The sequence below is a fragment of the Bufo bufo genome, chromosome 3 (assembly GCF_905171765.1).
Source record: "Bufo bufo chromosome 3, aBufBuf1.1, whole genome shotgun sequence".
In the NCBI taxonomy this organism is placed as follows: domain Eukaryota; kingdom Metazoa; phylum Chordata; class Amphibia; order Anura; family Bufonidae; genus Bufo; species Bufo bufo.
In genome coordinates, this window is record NC_053391.1 from 670,704,335 (window position 1) to 670,726,369 (window position 22,035).

At 45.3% G+C, this 22,035-nt stretch overlaps 1 protein-coding gene across 2 annotated transcripts in view; it reads right to left on the minus strand.

Annotated features, from left to right (window-relative positions):
• Positions 1-2,744: 2,744 nt before the first annotated feature.
• The window catches only part of LOC120996447 (N-acetylated-alpha-linked acidic dipeptidase 2-like), a 74,514-nt gene continuing 55,223 nt past the window's right edge, over positions 2,745-22,035 (minus strand). For both annotated transcript variants that reach the window (XM_040426357.1, XM_040426358.1), the window contains exons 14-19: positions 21,854-21,945; positions 19,357-19,447; positions 17,136-17,400; positions 13,400-13,481; positions 7,512-7,604; positions 2,745-3,139 (exon numbers count right to left, since the gene is read on the minus strand). In XM_040426357.1, coding sequence (XP_040282291.1) covers positions 2,953-3,139; positions 7,512-7,604; positions 13,400-13,481; positions 17,136-17,400; positions 19,357-19,447; positions 21,854-21,945 — 810 coding nt within the window. In that variant the 3' untranslated portion in view covers positions 2,745-2,952. The remainder of the gene's footprint in view (positions 3,140-7,511; positions 7,605-13,399; positions 13,482-17,135; positions 17,401-19,356; positions 19,448-21,853; positions 21,946-22,035) is intronic.

Here is a 22,035-nt window from a genome sequence, read left to right on the forward strand (position 1 = left end):
TCGTGCAAAACGCATTGCACTCGCGCGGAAAAAAACTGAACATCGGAACGCAATTGCAGTCAAAACTGACTGCAATTGCGTGCCTACTCGAGCGGTTTTCCCGCAATGCACACGCGACGCATCCGGAGCAAATCCAGAACGCCCGTATAAAAGAGGCCTTAGTGGGCATGCTCTCCAGTGTAGTTTCCCACTGCTCATACAGCCCATTCTCTCCCTACGTTTTTACCACAAAGAGAGAGATGCTGCATCCCCCTCCTCTCTCATCTTCTATGTACTCTGTTAGGCCTCAAGCACACAACCGTATTTTTTATCCGTGTTTGATCCACAGTTTTTGTGGAACGCACACTGACCCATTCATTTCTAGGGGTTCGCAAAAAAAAAAAAAATTTTTTATACTTCTCCATATTGTGTAATGAGTGAGAAAAATGTGGATGGCACATGGAAGGTGTCCATATTTCATGGATCTGTGGTTTGCAGACTGCAATAAGGACATTGTTGTGTGCATGATGCCTTAACTCTAATGTAGGGATGCCCAACCTGCAGCCCTCTAGCTGTTTCAAAACTCCCAACATGCCCTGATAGCTGTAGGCTGTCCAGCCATGATGGAAGTTGTAGTTTTACAACAGCTGGAGGGCAGCAGGTTGGGCATCCCTGCTCTAATGGATTTTGGGGAGGACTAAAGAGGGTTTCTGAACATGTGCCTGCAAAAATGAACAGCAAAAGTACAGAATTTTTCATGGGAATCTGTAAGCCGTTTTGACCATCATGCTAAACTGCTGACAGCCCTAGTTTGGGGCTGGGGAAAGCGGTACAAACATACCTTTTATGATCCGGAGTAGTGTGAATATGAAGTTTTATAAAGTGCTGTCTGTACTGAATTGCATTACCGCTCCAGCTCCGAGTGACAGCTGTAGCATCCCACCAGGAGACCACTACATCTGTCCCTGAACAAAGGTGAGGGGTTGTGAAGTAGCTCAATGCAGAGAGAACTTCACAATGAAGCACTGCCCTGGGCACTTGCAGAATCTGGCTGAAAAAAAAAACCTTCATATTCACACTACTCCTGATGGTAAAGGCTCCATATAAGGTATGCTTGTACTGCTCAACCCACCCTCTTACTAGCCCTGTCAGCAGTTTAGCGTGGTCAAAACTGCTGACAGACTCCCTTTAAATGTGTTTCTTGAACACGCACCTACATCGAAAACAGAGCAGGAAAGGTGGTTGAGGGCGCCCTGCACATGCGCAGCCACCCTCCATTCATTTCTATGAGGCCGACGAAAATAGCCGATCGCTGCCTCGTCTATTTCCGTCGGCCCCATAGACATGAATTGGAGCGGTGGCTGTGCAAACTCGGTGCGCTCCCATTCACTTGTATGGGGAGAGCGCTTGGCGGTGGCTGGACCCTCCAGCCACTGCTCTCCTAGCTCTGTTTTTGGCATAGGTGGGACCTACACCTATCAGACTATGGGGGCATATCCTAGCGCTATGCCTCCATTGTCTGTGATGGGAATACCCCTTTAACGATCGCTCAAACAGGACAAGGATCTCATGACTGATGGTTTTCTCTGATCCATTGGATGGGGGTAAGATCTTGTTACCGGAATACCCCTTTAACTAACAGATGGCGCTGTTACCTACCTGGTAATGAGACAGCGGTTGGCTGCTGTGTAAGGCTCGTGCACACGTACAAAAACACATACAGGTCGTGTGCGTCCAGCACTAGTGTAAAAATGCTTAATGGGCAAGAATAGGACATGCTTTATTTTTTTTGCGGGATGGCGGAACAGACTTACGGATGCGGCCAGCACACTGTGTGCTGTCCACATTTTTGGAGACCCCACAAAAAAAATGAACGGGTCCGCATCCGATTTGCAAAAAATGCAGATCGCATGTGGGCCAAAAATACGGTCGTGTGCACGAGGCCTTATACCATGTAATGTCCCTGCCCCCAATATGTACCTGTAAAATGGGCCTTACAAAAAACAAACATGTTTTTCAAGCATTAAAATGATTCAAGTAATAAGGGTGCGGTACAGTCTTCACTCCAGTATTTACAGAACATCTAACTTTCATCTAAAGTGTGAACAATAGACAACCTTAAACGGAAACTCCATTAGACGTGGATATTAACAGCGACGATGCTGCTATGACTTCCAAGTTAAATGTTGAAGATGTGCGTGAAAGTTTAAAAAATAATCAAAATCCTCTGTCACCATGCCACAGGACAGAGCATAGTCTCGTTAATGTGGGAGGCGCCTTCTCCTGTGCTCATGGTCGCCCCCTGCTGAGTCATGCATTTTGTATGAACCGTGAAGAGTGATTTCAAACTAAGTGACGACTGATCCGGGCAAAGTTCTGGATGTCGTTCTGACTAATAAAACAAGAGTATAATAAATAATAAAAAAAAAGTATTGTACGGTAATACTGCCCCCTATGGACAAGAATAAAGTACTATAATACTGCCCTTACAGACAAGAATATGGATCTATATCTGAATGGATTGGTCACTGACAACCAATATGAATTCTTGTCCAGCTTGGCGTGGGTCAGTTGTCAAGATTAGAGATGAGCGAATCGATTCACATAAAACTTCGTTCTATTAGAATGTATTGGCTCCGATGAGCTGAAGTTATTACCGCGGAGTCTTGCGAGACTTCGCATAATAACTTCATAAATTAATTTCTACTGTAAAAAAAAAAAATACATTTCCCGAACTCGGGTTCGGTTCCAAAGTAATAACTTCGGCTCATGGGAGCCAATACATTCTAATACTGTAAGGAGCGCTCGCGCCATACAGTATTGAAACCAAATTTTATGCATGTTTCATCCGAAGTCGATTCGCTCATCCCTAGTCAAGATCCATGTGACTGTAAGAGATGTATGGGCCAGGAGGATGCCGCCGTTGGATTTATTGATCCTGTGCCCGTAGATAAGCGGAGAATGCGCTTCACACTAAACTTCTCTCAATGTCTCTGCCGCCGCCTGTATGGTAAATGTTGCAATGGCGATCTGTCTCTTCACGTCTTCCCAGGCCGCTCTCTGATCTTCCTTGTTTTCGATGTCAAATAGAGCATCATAAATACCGGGAAATGATTCTCCGGCATATTTGTTATGGCTGCTTGGTGCAAAGATTATGTGTCTGTAAAAAATAATAATAAAGAGTTTCTTAAAGAGTCCCATAATCCACTCAGATCAGGCAATAACTGAAAATGTATGTCGATGGCTTCCATAGAGACAGCGTTTGATTGTTAAGGGGCCCATGGCCAGCTCTGTACTGCATGCTTCCAGGCACACAAATACTGGGTTTGCATATGGATTTATACAGCTACTTGTCACGAACCAGCGGGTGTGAACCCACTGTGCCACGTGTCCTACCACCTCTAAGGCCGTTGTCTAAGTGAACCACTGGATCTTCAAAGTACTGCTGATGGTGGGGATAGACTTTCCCCAAGGTGAACACCAGGTCGCTACCTCTTGAGGATGATAGGCACACGAGGCAGCTGGTCCAGGAGGTACCAGAGGTGCAGGACCGAAGGATGAGGCAAAGGCGTAGTCAGACAGGCGGCATAGCTACAGGTCAGGCAATCTGAGTCGGCAACAGGAGAGTCAAAGAAAGCAGGTAGGGATATAACAGGTAGCAGAGTCTAGGAATACAGATATGAGTCAGGAACACAAGGTGAAACCAGGAACCTTAGCGGGACACAAGGATCTTGACACTGAGGCATCTGGGAAGGGGCCTGAGTCACTTATATATGCGAAGGATGCGAGGTCACATGACCTAACCCACAAAGCCCAGGAAGTGATGCGCGCCAGCCCTTAAGGAAGTTCTGCAGGGAACAAGCAGCAAGCATGCTGTGGCCAGGGCTGAGAGCAAACTGTGGAGCGGATCCCAGAACAACAGTACCTACACAGACAGAGCCCAGGACTGCAGCAGTGAATGGGAAGCACCGGCCACAGATCATGGCGCCCCCGGGACCGCGCCGGTAAGCAGGGGAACAGCGGCGCACAGCAGCCGCTGTTACACTACTATTGAATTTGGCAGCTGGGAAATTCTCTATGCAGTGAGCTCCCCCTAGTGGCAGCAGCAGGCAGAGATTTTGTACATTTGGAGAATTCAATAGTATCTGTATAAATCCATATGCAGTGTGCTCCCCCTAATGACAGCGGCAGGCAGAGATTTTGTACATCTGCTGAATTCAATAGTAGCTGTATAAATCAATAAGCAGTGAGCTCCCTCTAGTGGCAGCAGCAGGCAGACATTTGTACAATAGAATAGCAGCTGTAAATATCCATATGCTGTGAGCAAAGACTTTATCATTTCACCCCAGGGCTATAAAGGGAAGCAGGTAATTTGAAGTTTAATATATGGAAAACTGAGCTTCATATCTTATAAAATACACTGCTCAAAAAAATAAAGGGAACACAAAAATAACACATCCTAGATCTGAATTAATTAAATATTCTTCTGAAATACTTTGTTCTTTACATAGTTGAATGTGCTGACAACAAAATCACAAAAAATTTAAAATGGAAATCAAATTTTTCAACCCATGGAGGTCTGGATTTGGAGTCATCCTCAAAATTAAAGTGGAAAAACACACTACAGGCTGATCCAACTTTGATGTAATGTCCTTAAAACAAGTCAAAATGAGGCTCAGTAGTGTGTGTGGCCTCCATGTGCCTGTATGACCTCCCTACAACGCCTGCGTGCTCCTGATGAGGTGGCGGACGGTCTCCTGAGGGATCTTCTCCCAGACCTGGACTAAAGCATCTGCCAACTCCTGGACAGTCTGTGGTGCAACGTGACGTTGGTGGACAAAGCGAGACATGATGTCCCAGATGTGCTCAATTGGATTCAGGTCTGGGGAACGGGCGGGCCAGTCCATAGCATCAATGCCTTCGTCTTGCAGGAACTGCTGACACACTCCAGCCACATGAGGTCTAGCATTGTCTTGCATTAGGAGGAACCCAGGGCCAACCGCACCAGAATATGGTCTCCCAAGGGGTCTGAGGATCTCATCTCGGTACCAAATGGCAGTCAGGCTACCTCTGGCAAGCACATGGAGGGCTGTGCGGCCCTCCAAAGAAATGCCACCCCACACCATTACTAACCCAATGCCAAACCGGTCATGCTGGAGGATATTGCAGGCAGCAGAACGTTCTCCACGGCGTCTCCAGACTCTGTCACATGTGCTCAGTGTGAACCTGCTTTCATCTGTGAAGAGCACAGGGCGCCAGTGGCGAATTTGCCAATCTTGGTGTTCTCTGGCAAATGCCAAACGTCCTGCACGGTGTTGGGCTGTAAGCACAACTCCCACCTGTGGACGTCGGGCCCTCATATCACCCACATGGAGTCTGTTTCTGACCGTTTGAGCAGACACATGCACATTTGTGGCCTGCTGGATGTCATTTTGCAGGGCTCTGGCAGTGCTCCTCCTGTTCCTCCTTGCACAAAGGCGGAGGTAGCGGTCCTGCTGCTGGGTTGTTGCCCTCCTACGGCCTCCTCCACGTCTCCTGATGTACTGGCCTTCCTCCTAGTAGCGCCTCCATGCTCTGGAAACTACGCTGACAGACACAGCAAACCTTCTTGCCACAGCTCGCATTGATGTGCCATCCTGGATAAGCTGCACTACCTGAGCCACTTGTGTGGGTTGTAGACTCCGTCTCATGCTACCACTAGAGTGAAAGCACCGCCAGCATTCAAAAGTGACCAAAACATCAGCCAGGAAGCATAGGAACTGAGAAGTTGCCTGTGGTCACCACCTGCAGAACCACTCCTTTATTGGGGGTGTCTTGCTAATTGCCGTTAATTTCCACCTGTTGTCTATCCCATTTGCACAACAGCATGTGAAATTGATTGTCACTCAGTGTTGCTTCCTAAGTGGACAGTTTGATTTCACAGAAGTGTGATTGACTTGGAGTTACATTGTGTTGTTTAAGTGTTCCCTTTATTTTTTTGAGCAGTGTATATTGCCAAAATAAAAGTGGGTAATAATTTAAATGTAAAATCATTGCATGTTGAGTAAAGGTCCTATTGGAAAGTGGGGAATATTCTGAATTTTGTATGGGGTCCGGAAATGTGTGTACACCTCTGGCACTGAGTCACCCATGACAGCTCAGGGCACAGAAATGAAATTGTCACTACCCTTTTGCAAGACAGTGGTGAGAGGAAAGGTACAAAGTAGGTTATCAACCAGATATTCTCAGACCTTTCACACAAGGTCCTCTCCTGCCCAACCTGAATGAAGCCAGGCATGGCTAATCTTCCCACTGGCAGAGCAGCTACACAACAGGGTGGTAGTGTGTTGTAGAGGAGCATTGCTTTCCACAATCAGCTTGTTGGGGTTCGCTCCCCTATTTGGGAATAGCAGTTCCAGATGATGTAGAAGACCATCTAGTCTAAGATATATCTGAGTGTAGTATTTATACTGGATAGCGTTGGACATTTCTGTTTGCAAAGATCCGTCCTATAAATAAAGACACCAGCAATGAGTAGAGAACTCACCACTGGATACCTCAATTATGTAAATGAAAAGGGTCTCCCACTTTTCACAATCCATTGAGGGTAAGCTAATGAAGAGGTGTCCCACATGAATCCCAAGACATCAGTTCCAGGAGAAACTGTTCAAGAACACATCACCACCATAGGACGAATTACAGGGGTTTTCAGAGATTTTTTTTACTGATAACCTATCCTCTGGATAGGTCATCAGCATCCGATCGGTGGGGGGCAGACACCTTGGACCCCCGTCGATCAGCTGCTTGAGAAGGCACCGGCGCTCCTGTGAGCACCGCGGGCTTCTCTCACCTTTTCCTAGGCCAGTGACGACACATCAACAGTCACGTGGCCTAGGAGCAGTTCAGCCCCAAAGAAGTGAATGGGGCTGAGCTACGATACCAGGCACAGCCTCTATACAATGGAGAGTGCTGAGCTTGGTAAGCTGCGAGAAGGCCGCGACGATCACAGGACCCTGTACCTTCTCAAATAACTAATCGGCGGGGATCCCGGGTGGTGGTTCCAGAGGATAGGTCATCAGTATAAAAATCTCGGAAAACAATCCCCATTGAAACCAATGTGTCGACTACGTAATGCGTGGACATGCCAGGTCCTCAAGAGTTAGTAAAAATTCTTAAATAGAGTACATTAAAACTTCTTTGAGATAACCACCAAAAGTCGAATTAACTAATGGTCTTCTAGAGGAATGGTCCTCTCAAAGATGAGGTCAATGTGCATATAAAGGAATTGAAAGAGAGTCAAAGAAAATCTGATCTAGGTAAAGAGGTGGTCTTGTCCAAGAAGGCATGTTTTGGAGAGGTTTCAATATTTGAAAATGGCTTCTTAAAACCAGGCATCAACTTAAAGCTATGAACACAACAAAACCCTGGCCAACATCTGATTTCTGTCACCTGCTATTCTGAGATCTTCGTTGTATTGCGCTCTAAAGATTGTGAACAAGTTGATTATCTTCTACTGAAAATATAAATACAATTAACCATTTTGCTGACCATACCTGTAAAAGGGTCTTCCTGGGAGACCTAGAGGATCTATAAATGCTCTTTCTGTGAACATCAGTTGGTCGTTTAGGATGCGAACCGCCAGTGGACTAGAAGAAGACAATTCCATTTAGTAGCAGATAATTACAGAGGATGTAACTTCTTCCAGATGTATAATTGCATGTGCATCTGTGGCTTCACCGGTGGGATGTGAAGGATCTGTCATTGTATTGCCTGTCCTATGGAAGGTGCCACCTTCTGGTACCACGTTGAGTATAATAAAACTACAATTTTGCAAGCCTCAAGTCAATATGACGCTGATATACAGTGTAATCAAAGTACAGGGAAAACAACATTACTTACCGGTAATCGTTTTTCTCGATACCCATGACGGCACCCAGTGCGACTCAGGACCTCCCATCAGGACAGGAAACCTGAGAAGATAAAAAGGACACACCTCCACCCAACACCAGTGGAAGAAATAAATTGTTCTCCGGAGAGAAGTGATAAGGGATTAAAGACCCTCTTATTCTTTCTTTTTTTTTTTTTTTTTAAATCTATATTACTTCATATAGACCTGACTGATACTTTATATATTTTTATAAATGTATCCGAATCTGTATCTATATATGGGGAGGGAACTATCGGGTGCCGTCATGGGTATCGAGAAAAACGATTACCGGTAAGTAATGTTGTTTTCCCCTCACCCATGACGGCACCCAGTGCGAGATAGACTATAAGTAGAGTCTAGGGGGGGGCTACAGCCTGCAGGACCTTCTGCCCAAATGAGGCGTCAGAATGGAGCTGCAACCTATAATGTCTGAGAAAGGTATGTGGGGAACTCCACGTAGCTGCCCTACAAATCTGAGCTAAGGACACATCAGCTCTTTCAGCCCATGAAGTAGACACTGCCCGAGTAGAATGGGCCCCGAACCCAGAAGGAGGGGAAAGACCCAAGGAGATGTAAGCCCTTGTTATGGCCTTCTTTACCCATCTGGCAATAACCCCGCAGGATGCTTTTTTACCCCTATTCTTCCCTAAAAACTGGACAAGAAGGTTCTCGTCTTTCCTCCATGAAGACGTAACATCCAGGTAAACTAACAAGCATCTTTTAACGTCCAAGGAATGCAAACTTTTTTCCCTGCTATTGGAGGGGTTAGGAAAAAAGGAAGGCAACACAATGTCCTGGCTCCTGTGAAAATCTGAGACAACTTTGGGAAGGAAGGAAGGCAGGGGCCTAATTACTACTTGATTGTCCTGGATGACAGTATATGGTGGATGTGCAGAGAAGGCTTGGATCTCCGAGACCCTCCTAGCAGAGGTGATTGCCAGTAGAAAAGCCATTTTAATGGACAGGATGTCAATTGGGATCTCTAACAAGGGCTCAAATGGCTTATCGGTTAGGGCTGTCAAGACCCTGTTTAAATCCCATGGAGGGGAAAGAGGCCTTACAGAAGGATGGATTCTGGCTGCGGCAGAAAGAAAACGTTTGACCCAAGGATGCATTGCTAACTGATAGTCGAAAAAATAGCTCAAGGCGGATACCTGTACTTTTAGGGTGGAGGCTTTGAGTCCCTTGTCTAACCCTGCCTGCAAGAAGTCTAAAACTTTAGGTATTTCTGGAGGTTTAAATGGATCAGGGCTAGACCCTAGAAAGGAAGCAAAGATATTCCACACTCTATTATATTTCCTGGCTGTTGTAGCTTTCCTACTGCCTAAAAGGGTGGAAACAACCTTGTTAGAGAGCCCTCTACTCAACCAGATGCCCCTGTCAAACTCCACACTGCCAATTGTAGAATCTCCGGATTGGGGTGGCATACAGGCCCCTGGAGAAGGAGGTCCTCCCTTGGAGGGATCATCCAGGGGGGGCTTCTGGCTAGATTTAACAGGGTGGAGTACCAGATCCTTTTGGGCCATTTCGGGGCTACCAGGATTATAGAGGCTCCCTCCCTCCGTACCTTCTTCAGTACGTGAGGAATTAGGGAAATAGGTGGGAAGGCATAGCCTCGTTCTCGGCTCCAATCCTGGGCCAGACTGTCCACGGCCGTGGGGTTCTCTGTGTGATTTAAAGAGAAGAACCTCTCTGTCTTCCTGTTCTTCCGGGTAGCGAAGAGGTCTATAGTTGGAGTCCCAAACCTTAAGACAATCTGGGAAAAGACTTCTTCGTTCAGACTCCACTCTGCCTGGCTGAGTTCCACTCGGCTTAAAAAGTCGGCCACCGTGTTCTCTTTTCCCTTTAGATGTATTGCAGATAGGAGCAGGTTCCTGTCTTCTGCTATTTTGAAAATTTCCTGGCAGAGGAAGATTAGGGATGGTATTTTTGTTCCGCCCTGGTGATTTATATAGGCCACTGTTGTTGAATTGTCCGAGTAAAAGACCAGTTTTTTGTCCAAGACATCTGGGACTGCCACCCTTAGAACTCTTTCTACTGCCCTGAGTTCCTTGTAATTTGATGTGCAGGCTCGGGTTCTTAGATCCCATCTTCCCTGCCAATATTTCCCATCTGAATGAGCCCCCCAACCCCACGGACTGGCATCTGTTGTTATCCGTATGGGTTCTATGAAGGACCAGGGCATCCCTGCCGAAAGATTCTTCTCGGATGTCCACCATAGGAGGGAATAACTTGCTCCGGAGGAGAGATGAAATTTTTCCTCTAGTGTTTGTGGAAGACCATTCCATTTCTTTAAGATATCCCACTGTAACGATCTTGTGTGAATCTGAGCAAACGGCACTGCGGGAATCGTAGCCGTCAGGTGCCCTAATACTGCCATCGCCTTCCTGATGGAACATCGGAAGGAGCGGAAAAGGATCCAAACATGTTTCTTTGTTGAAACTATTTTCTTCTGAGGAAGGAATGTTTTCTGAGCCCTGGAATCTAGCTGCATCCCTAAAAATACACAATTTTGAGAGGGGGTTAGGCAAGACTTTTCTCGATTGATCTTCCATCCCAGATCTTTCAGTAGAGAACACACCAGGACAAGATCCGTCTGTAACTGTACCTTCGTCTGGGCTATGAACAAAAAGTCGTCCAGATAGGGTACTAACACTATCCTGGACAATCGGAGGAATGCCACCATCTCCGCCACAATCTTTGTAAAAATTCTCGGGGCTTGTGAGACCCCAAACGGGAGGGCCCTGTATTGCAGGTGCAGAAGCTGGCCCTTTACTTGGACTGCCGTTCTCAAATACCTTTGGGAGGAGGGATGAATAGGGATGTGGTAATAAGCATCCTCTAAGTCTATACTTGCCATCCAGCAATCTTTGTATAGCAGGTCTATAGTTGTTTTTATCGTTTCCATCCGGAATCTTTTGTATTTCAGGAATTTGTTTAGTCGTTTTAGATTTAGAATCATTCGAAAGGACCCATTGGGTTTCTTTACTAGAAAGAGTGGGGAGTAATACCCCTTGCCCTCCTCTTTTATGGGAACTTGACAAACGACTCCTTTGTCCAATAACGACTGAACCTCTGCCTCTAAAACTGTGGATTTTAAGGGATCTTTCGGAGTTGGAGTGTGGGTGAAGAAATTTGGGGGGTAGGAGAGAAACTCCAATCTGACTCCCTCTGCTATCCCTCCCAACACCCATTTGTTTTGGGTGACCTTTGACCAAGCAGGGAGAAAGGAAGAGAGTCTCCCCCCAACTTGGAGCCTGGCGTCATTGCTGCTTATCTTTTTTATTATCCTGGGATTTGAAAAGAAAGCCGCTAGATTTCCTTTGAAATCGATCTCTCTCTTTCCTATCGTAGGGCTTGCCCCTCTGCCTTCTAAAGCTCTGCTGGGGCCTACGAAAAAAGGGGGGCTTCTGAGGGACAGGAAACCCCCTTTTTTTGTCAGAGGCCTTCTCCAGGATGTCATCTAAAGATGACCCAAATAATCTGTCGCCTTCACACGGAAGGGCACAGAGTCTGGCCTTAGATCCCTGGTCACCCTTCCAGGATCTAAGCCAAATAGCTCTTCTAGCCGCATTTGTCATAGCAGAGGCTCTGGCGGAAAAGCGCATCACATCAGTGGAGGCATCCGTTAAAAAATCAGCTGCTTTTGAGAAGGTGGGGAGAGAAGCTAGGAGCTCTTCTCTAGGTCTTTTTTCTTTAAGATGTGACTCTAGCTGGTCAATCCATAGTCTCAGCGACCGGGAAACCCAGGTGGCTGCGACTGCCGGTCTGAGACAGGCGGCCGATGTCTCCCAAGCCCGTTTAAGATATATGTCCGCTTTTTTATCTAACGGGTCAGAAAGACAACCTAAATCATCAAATGGGAGGGCAGACTTTTTTGCAATTTTGGCGACTGGCGCATCCACCGTAGGGGCCCTATCCCAACTTGAGGACACTTTTTCTTCATAAGGGTATTTTCTTTTAACAGAGGAAGGTATGAAGAACTTTCTGTCAGGATTTTTCCACTCTTTTTTAATAATCGCCTGCATGCTTTCATGCATAGAAAAAACCCTATGCTTTTTAGGGCCTAATGCCTGGAAGGCCTGATCCGCAACTGATCTGGTCTGCTTAATGTCCTCCAGCTGCATAGTTGCTCGGACCGCTTTTAATAATGGCTGCGTATCCTCAGGGGAAAAGAAGGACTTCCCTGAATATTCCTCGTCCGAGGAATCTGAATTACTGGAATCTAGCTGCCCGGATTCTCTGGCCTCACTATCGGATGAGTCCATTTCCATACTATCACATTCTGTGGCTTTATCCGGGGATCTGGAACGGCCTTTACTGAATGTCTTGAAGGATGCTTTAATTAAGGACCTCATAGATCTTGTAAGGGTCTGGGACTGCTCCGCTACCAGTTTGTCTATACATGCCGTACACAGAGGCTTCTGATAGGATGCAGATAGAGTCGTCTTACAATCTGCACACTCTTTGTGTTTTGACTTGGAAGACGACTTTTTTGGAGGCTTTGGGAACTAAGACAGAAACACCTTATTAGTAAAAAAAAAAAAAGGAACGTTCTCACCATGTGAATTTTTCCTTCCCCATCCTTAGGACCAGTACCGGACTTGCAGGCCTCAAGGGGTCCAGGGGTTCAGCGCGTCCATCTGTAGGCTCCGACATGCTTGCTAGCTGGATCCTACTTCAGCACAAACACACTGTGCCTCCGCTGGCTGCCTGCACCTGCGGCCGCATTTATAGATTTAAAAGACGCGCCTCGGCCCTCACTTCCGGGTCCTGCGCGTCAAGGGAGAAGCCCCGCCCCCCGACGTCATCGGCCAGCCCTGAAAGATGGCCCCGCGCATGCGCATAAGCGCTCAGACGCGCGGGCGCCATTCTCAAACTGGGCAAACCGGCATGGGGAGCCGCCTGAACACGGCCACAGCGGCTCCCCGCAGGACCGGCAGCGAGTGCGGGCGCAGGCAGACTTGTGGGGAGCGGCTTCCGGCACGGCCACAGAACTACCGCTCCCCAGGGATAGGTCTTCCCACGGCATAGCCACAGACCCCCCCCAGCGCTGGTGCTTCTTCTTCTGAGGTATGTCGTGCAGTATTACTGCTGCTTCTCAGGAACTCCCATCCGGAGGACAGGAAACCTGAACTGGTGTTGGGTGGAGGTGTGTCCTTTTTATCTTCTCAGGTTTCCTGTCCTGATGGGAGGTCCTGAGTCGCACTGGGTGCCGTCATGGGTGAGGGGAAAGATGAATTCTAAGGTTAAGTCTCCCTGGCGAGTCCTCCACAGGTCACCTCCAGCCTCTCCAAGAACATTTTTACACCTTATGGAGAACCTGCTCAGGGGTTAGAGGGGCTTTCCAGTTGAACAGTGTAAAGACATGACAATGATATATGGGATTGATGGTGGTATAACAGCTGGGATCTCCACTGCTTCGTTCTGGAGATCAGAGCTGGTTTGAGGTCACAGACTTCACCAGTGACATCATAAATGATAATATAAATGTACGTACTGATATAAACTTACTTATTATGATCTACGTTTTTAATTCGTTGGTGCAGTCCTACAGCGTAGTTGGTAAAATTATCAATGGCGTAATATAAATGGTCTACAAGACAGCAAAGGAAAATGTTAGAAGGCATACAGATCATAGACTGTGTACACAATAACCACACATCTACTGGCCTTCTAATACATTTATGTGACATCACTGGGGGCCAATAAGGTCTATACAGTACACTTCGTACACTCACTATTTTGCCAAGGACTCTTCTAATATTGAGCACATTGACATGCCACTTTGATCCTCTCATGTAAGAGACCGCACTACGGCACCAAATGTAAGTGGACCCCTGAACCATTACATCCACGTGGGTGTTATAGAAGAATTTTCTCCACTTTGCTGTTATAACAGCCCCCATTCCTGTGGGAAGACTCCCTTTACTATTTCAAGTCATCTCAAATGTTCCTTGGCGTTGTATCTGGAGCCCTTTGCGGTTCTGTCAACTTCTTCTAAAATCAAACCTAACTTTGGACAGATCTTCCTCAAAGCTGGAAGAAGATTCTATAAAATGTCAATGTACGGCAACACAAAACAGTCCGAATGTCATGTCATAGTAGTATACTAAAACATAAGGTGCTCCATAGTGTAAACCATTCACAGATAGGCAGCTACGCTGGATAGAAACACACTCGCCAAAAAGAGTTGTGTAAAGACTGGCACCACTCAGTGAGTGCATCACCGGAGACTGCAGCTTCCACCTCACCCGCCGCTCCACACAGAAGCCAGAAGATTAAGTCTTCCCAACTTTTATTAAAAATTGCCATGTATAATGTGTTTCGGAGGTGGTCTGCCTCCTCCATCAGGTCAAGGTCACAAGGTCAAAGCGATCTATAGAACATGGCATGGATCTGGAGATAAAATACAACAAATAGGCATAGATATAAAAATCACTGCCATGCCAGGTTATATCTATGCCTATTTGTTGTATTTTATCTCCGGATCCATGCCATGTTTTATACATTGCTTTGACCTTGTTCTACTTTTTACTTGGTATAATGATATTTAAACTTTTGATGTATGCCTTTTTTTTGTGTCCGAAACGCGTTATACATGGAGATTTTATAAAAATTTTAATAAACGTCATTGGGGAAGACAGCGCTTTAGACCTTGCCTTTTTTTTCCCTTTTGATTCATTTCATAGTAGTATGACATCATCACAAGACAATATGAATGTCATTGTAGGACATCACAAGGCAGTATGGACGTCAAAGCATGACAACGCAAGACAATAGGAAAGTCATTGCAAAGAAAAGGGGGTCAGTCAGTCAGCACATCCCAATGTACAGGTGACCGCATTGGGAAAGTCATTGTACGATATCACAACATAGTATGAATGCCACAGTACGACATCACAAGGCAGTATGAAAGTCATAGCATGACATCACAAGACAATATGAACATCAATTATTATTAAAGTGCATGTGCATTTGTTTGCACTAATGCACATGCACTTTAATAATAATTGAAAAATTTAAATTGATTGGATCGATTGATTCAGATTAGAGACAAGTGGATTTATGAAAAATTAAATTAGGCAGCTTTGCGGAATTTCACAAAGAAAATCGATTTGTGACGAATTACCGGTACTTTGTCAAGATGGCCGCGGCGGCCTCTTCGTGCCCAAATGGATATGGTATGTTTTTTTTTGTTTTTTTTACCGCCATTTCAGGAAAAAATAGATTTGTAACTGTAAAGCATGAGGAGATTCAGCTTCGCGGCAAATCAAATTTTTCCTGAAATTCGTACTGAAGTCAATTTGTTTGGCTTCGATTCGCTCAGCAATAATTGAGATGTTGAAGTTGGAGCGGGGGATATAGGGATGGTTGGAAGTATGGGATTTATTTTTTATTTTTGAGAGACTTGGATGGGTTACAATTAGTGGGAGCGCACAGACGCACTTTTGTAATTATGAGATCAAGTATATTTTATTTTATTCTGTATATGCTTTGTTGTAAGAAATGACAAAGTCTTATCTATCATTGTATGACATCACAAGACAGAGTGAATGTCATTGTATGACATCACAAGGTAGTATGAAAGTACAGATGTTGACACTTGCAGTCAATTACTATAAGAGAGCGGCGTCTCCTCACCCAAAAGTTCCTTGCATTTTTGTCTCCGATTGGACTAAGGCCTCATGCACCTGACAGTTGGTCGTCCGCGCCCGTATTGTGGGCCGCAAACAGTGGGTCCGGGTAATGGCCATGTGCACACCGTATCACGGATGCGGACCCATTCACTTGAATGGGTCCGCAATCCAGAAGGAGCGGTGGGGAATGGAGGCACGGAACCCCATGGAAGCACTACGGAGTGCTTCCGCAGGGTTTCTCTCCATGCCTTCACACCTTAAAAAAAAAAAATAGAACATGTTCTATTGTTTAGCGGTGCGGACGGATCACGGACCCATTCAAGTTGAAGGGCTCTGGATCTGTCTGCGGCAACCGCACTGATGGTGCCCGTGCATTGGGGACCGTAAATTGCGGCCCCCAATGCACGGAACAGCCGGGTGCATCAGGCCTTATTTTTTTTTTCCGTGTCCGTTACAGGGTTTTTTTTTTTGCAAAAAAACTGGAAATGACTCAGTGTGCATTCTGTGTCTATATGTCCGCATGGCCGTTCCGCAAAAAAACAGAACAGGTCCTATTATTGTCCGCATTATGGACAAGGATTAGGACTGTTCTATTAAGGGGCGGGCATTACGTTCCACAAAATGCAGAACGCGCACGGACAATATTTGCGTTTTGTAAATCTGCAATTTGCAGACCGCAAAACCTTCAACGGCCGTGTGCATGAGCCCTTAGGGTTACAGTCGGAGACACGCTGTTGGGAAGGGTCAATGGGAGCAAAATGGACGCAGCACTCTGAAGAGAACCACAATCCTACTGATGCAGAGAATGGAGCGCCATCGTTAGACGGCATATATTTCCTGCACTTACCATAGATAGCAATAAAGGAAGCGCCCTCTAGTGGCTGCTCATGTGTCTATGCCATGTTAGAGGGAAAAAAAAAACACTAAATGGGGCACTGGGTGGATGGCACAATTATGGTAGGTACTATGTGGTAGACCATTACTAGTATCCTCTTGGGTGCTCTTTAAAGGGACTTTCCAGGAGTTAAATACTAAAGACCTATCTCCATGATAGGTCATTAATATCACATCAGTGGGGGTCCAACTCCCAGCACCCTCGCCAGTCAGCTATTGAAAAGGCTGTGCGGCTTAGACAAGTAAATCAAGCACAGCGCCATACATTGTATAGTGGTTGTCCTTGGTATTGCAGCTCAATCCCAGCTGGAGGACTGAGCTACAGAAAGGTCAAGTGACCGATGGATGTAAGGTCACAGGCCAAGTAAGAGGCCACAAATGAAAATTACTACATGCATGTGCGGCCACTTCATTTCTTCTTCTCTAGAGTGCGAAATAGGGGAGCAAGTAGCCCCCATTCTCTTACTAATAGAACCCCAACCTATGAGACATTTCTTGCTTACATTTTCAACATGTTACTTTGACTGATCTATAGACCAGACCCTGGACCAGAAGAGGTTGTGCACCCATGCTCTATTGCAAGAACGTCCCAAGACTAATATCTCATGGAAAAAATATAAACTCATTCCGATTATTCCAATCCCAGCACCAATACGTCTTGCGTCAGGAACCTGCCTGTGGTGGTGTTTTTTGCCTGGTTTGTGGTGGCTACTCACCGAAAGACACATTGTAGGTTTCCATTTGATCCAGATGTTTTTTGGCCAAATTGGAAATACTATCGGCATAGTTCTTAAGCTCCTCTCCATAATCCAGGACGTTAAAGGGTATAATGGCGGAGTCTGCAAGCTCGTACACAATGCTGCCCCTCACTTGGGCCACTGCAAGCTGTTTCTTAAACGATGGGTCATAAAAACGCTCCACCAGCTCAAAAGTCTCATAGACTGTGTGGTACATGGGATAATTGCTGTATTTGTCGGTTTTCTGAAATAGAAATGCTGAACGTTCAGTCGGTCATGTTTTATGTGCACATTTGCTTAAAGACAATATCCAATAGTACAAATAACCCCTACAATTCCCGGGCCGCTCCAGGGCTGGTTTGGAGCACCCAATAGCAATCTGTGATGGTGACCAGCCTCCCTAGCACCACCCGCGTTTTGATCTGCGCGACAGGGAGATCTGCGCGACAAGGGACACGGGTGCAGAGGATTGGGTAAGAATCGTCTATAGGAAGGGACTGGGCATTGAGGGGGGGGGGGGTATTTGTATTATGGGATAACCCCTTTAATTACATGTAGTCATGTATTCAAATTTCAAAAATGGTACAGTTATGAAGAGCAAGGCAAAGTTAAAAATGAGATGCACTGCATAATCAACCGATAAGACAGGTCACTTTCTGCCACAAGATCAGCACACTGCTCTCCTGCTGCTGTCCTTTTCTCAAATCTGATGATATACACATTGCTCTATCCTTGCTAACTTCATGGCACTGCCTCGTTTACATGTAAACCAGTCATAACTACCTCAAACTCATGAATGAAAAGGTCACTTGCTCCAACAGGGTCAACACACTGCTCTCCTGCTGCTGTCCCTATACGATGATATACACATTGCTCTATCCTTGCTAACTTTATGGCACTGCCTCGTTTACATGTAAACCTGTCATAACTACCTCAAACTCATGAATGGAAAGGTCACTGCCTCCAATAAGGTCAACACACTGCTCTCCTGCTGCTGTCATTATCCCAATCACTCAATCATCTACAAGTTGTTCCATTTCTGTTCACACCATTGCGTTGCCTCTACCACATGCAGACCTATCATAACGGCACATGAATGTATGGGTCAGTGTTTCCCAAAAGATCAGCACACTCCTCTCCTACTGCTGTTATTATTCCAACCCTCCAATCTATCTATGCTAACTTTAGGGCATTGGTTCCATCTTAAAGGAAATCTGTCACCAGGATAAATCGCTATTGAAGTAAAGCCATGGCCAAATAGCACTTCGTACCTTATTTCCAGATGTGCCTTTGTTCCAGCAATAGATGTTTTCTATCTTCTGAAAATCCAGTTTATTTGGTATGCAAATGAGCCAGTAAGGTGCCCGGAGGGGCGTCACTCTTGTAGGAAGGTGCCCGGAGGGGCGTCACTCTTGTAGGAAGGTGCCCAGACGCGCCTCCTGCCACAATGTGTCCAACCACCCCTCCTACATCACATTCAAGCCATAACTCTGCCCCCTGCTCCCAGCATGAGGGCGGCTTGGGCACCTTCCTACAAGACTGACGCCCCTCCGGGCACCTTACCGGCTCATTTGCATACCAAATAAACTGGATTTTCAGAAGATAGAAAACATCTATTGCTGAAACAAAGGGACATCTGGAAATAAGGTACTAAGTGCTATTAGGCCATGGTTTTACTGGAATAGCGATTATGCTGGTGACAGATTTCCTTTAAGTAGATCTGCCATAACTAACTTAGCCCCATGAATGGACAGGTCACTACGACAAAGTCAGCACATTCTTTTCCTGCTGCCGTCATCATACACCTCATATGTTGTTCTATCTCTGTTAGTTTCATGGCACCTCCTCTACCACATGTAGACCTATCGGCATTGAGGGCACAAAGAAAGGTCTCACCCTGTCACTTAGGTAGACGCTTGAAATTTTTGTTCATGTGTGAAACACCATGAGAGGTTCCACGAGTGGTTGACTATCCTAGATCGAGGTCTGGTATAATTCCTAATTCTGGAGCCTATATGCAATGAAACACACCACCGGTGGACAGGTGTGGTGCCCTTTCTGGAGGAAGGCAGCCATGTTTTTCTATTCCTGAATAGCCCCTTTAATATGTAGTACACTGCATTAGAAAGACCACTGACCACCTACATAGGGACGTACACCATGCATATTCACCCGGATGACAGAATAATCGTATACTCACCGGGTTTTTGGTATAACGAGCTCTTCCAGAAGCAATTCCCAAACGTTGGAAATAAGCCTCAAAGTCACTGCCGGATCCAAGTTTATTTATTCTGCAGAACACAGGAGGCAATCAGTATGGTGGCTCAGTGGTCAGCACTGAGATGTGAACCGGTCCAGGGCAACATCATATGGTTTATACTTCATACATTTTTCTAGAGGGTTTTGTTCTATCCCACCAGGACCACAGAATTTCTAGGTCTTAAAGGGGTTGTCTGTTCATATAATCTTTTTTTTAAAAAAGGTTCCTCATAAAATAAGTCATACTTGCCTTACAAATCCCCCGCTGATCCCGTTTCGATGCTTCCTGGTCCAATCAATGGCTGAGCGATCATTGCCTGCTTGTTGACAGGGACCAGGAAGTAGAGACTGGTAGGGGACCTTGACGCATCTGAATGGGAACGGCGGCGAATCGGTGAAGGGAGTATGCAAAGGAGAGCAAGGCACTGGGGAAAAAAAATCATCAAGACTGGCGTTCCCATACATCAGTCTTGATCACCTGTGCATCCTTGATTGACAGGCCAGCGTTAGTCTTCTCCTGCCAGCCCTGTGTGCTGGGTAAATCTCGCGCCTGCGCAGTGCCGTTTACCCAGCACACAGGGCCCGGCAGAAGACGAATGCTGGCCTGTCAATCAAGGATGGCAGGGCGTGGAATGAGGTGGGAGAACGAAGCCTCTAGGAGCAGGAGCAATGCTAATTTGCATATTACAAAAGTAAGAATTGTGCAGTAAGGGGGGCATCAATAAACATAACAATGGCAGAGTTAGATTCTGATGACATTAGCACATCGCTAACGTCACCCAGTTCAAGAGGGTTAATTCTGGCGACAGAAACCCTTTAAAGGTGTTGTCCCACGAAAAATATTCTACAGTTTAAAAACCAGCCCCTGGATCTGAATACCTTTGTAGTTGCATGTAATTAAAAATGTTGTATAGCCACTGAGCTATTCAATAAAATCTATCTGCATAGCGCCACCTGCTGTTTTCTCTTTTTCTAATTTCTACGTCCACCTTACTGAGATGGCCGCACATGCTCAGTTCCATCCTTCAACTGCCACCAGATACAGCAGACAGTGCTCCCCGAGAAAGGACACAGAGCAAATGAAGCAATGAATCTCTGGAACCATGTGAGGTCCAGGGCTGGTTGTAGCTTTGTCAGAAAGAGATTGTCATGTACTATATGATGTCTGATTCTCATTGTTTATATAAATCATGGAATAACCTCTTTAATAAGTTTTAATAGAAACCTGTGGCAGGGCTCCATAGTAACATCGTATAATTCCCATAGACTTCAATGTTAATTGTTAAAGTGTAAAAAAAATATTATATTATAAATATATATATATATATATATATATATATATATATATATATATATATATATATATATATATACACACACACACACACACACGTAAATTCCCCTTTTCCCAAAATGAAAATGAAAAAAATACACATCATGCACATACAAAAACGCTCGTACTACTAGTACTATTAAAATATTTATCCCGTATGGCAAACGGCAAAGCAGTAAAAAGTCAAAATGGCCGATTCGCCGGTTTTTTGGTCACTTCACATTCCACAAATTTTTTTTAATAAAAAGTGATCAAAAAAGTCACACACCCCCCAAAATGGTATTAATGAAAAGTACAGATCGTCGCGCAAAAAAACAAGCCCTCGCACAGTCCCGTACACATAACTACAAAAAAAGTTATAGGGGGGTCAGAATATGGTGACAAAAAGAAACATACCTGGAGAACAAGTAACAGGTCAGTTTAACCGTATAGGGAACGCAGTAAAAACAAACGCCATAAAACTTGTGGAATTGTATTTTTTTTCCAATTTCACCCGATTTGGAATTTTTTTTCCAGCTCCCCATTACATCGTATGCAATATTAAATAGTGGAATTAGAAAATGCAAAAAAAATAAGCCCTCATACAGCTATGTGAATGGAACAATAAAAAAAAGTTATGGCCTCGGAAAGGCAGGGAGTGAAAATATAAAATGAAAAAAATGAAAAAAAATAAAAAATAAAAAAAATAAATCCGGGGCTGAAAGGGTTAATACGGATAATGATAATTAGAGATGAGCAAAAGTTTACAAAACTTCGATTCGGCTGCTTCGCCGACAAATTCTTTCATCACGAAGCGGGCGTCATTGAACCCCCTCAGATGCCACGTTCACCTCTGATCGCGGCATCCGAGATAAAAAAAAATTAGGGCTTTCAGGGATTAATGAGAGTGAAGAGGCCGCTGCAGCCATCTTGATCATCTCATGCGGCAAATGCATAAGGGGAGTACGATTTTTTTTTTTACTGCCATATCAGGGAAAATTGATTCGTTACCACGAAGCGCGAGGAAATTTGGCTTCGCAGAGAATCGCATTTTCCCTGAACTTCGTATCGAAGTCCACTTCTCATACTTTGTTTCGCTCAACACTAGTGACGATAATAATCATACCCTGGTAGTCCTTTCTTTTGTGGAGAAGGGTTTTTCTGTAGCCAGCTTTCATATAAGGACCGATTATCAAAGCCTTCATCCGGACTAGCAATCTGCAAAGACAAATGCAGCAAAGACCAACATGTCAGTATATCCTATATATGTCACATTACCCCTCAACTCCTATGTACGGCTGCCATTGA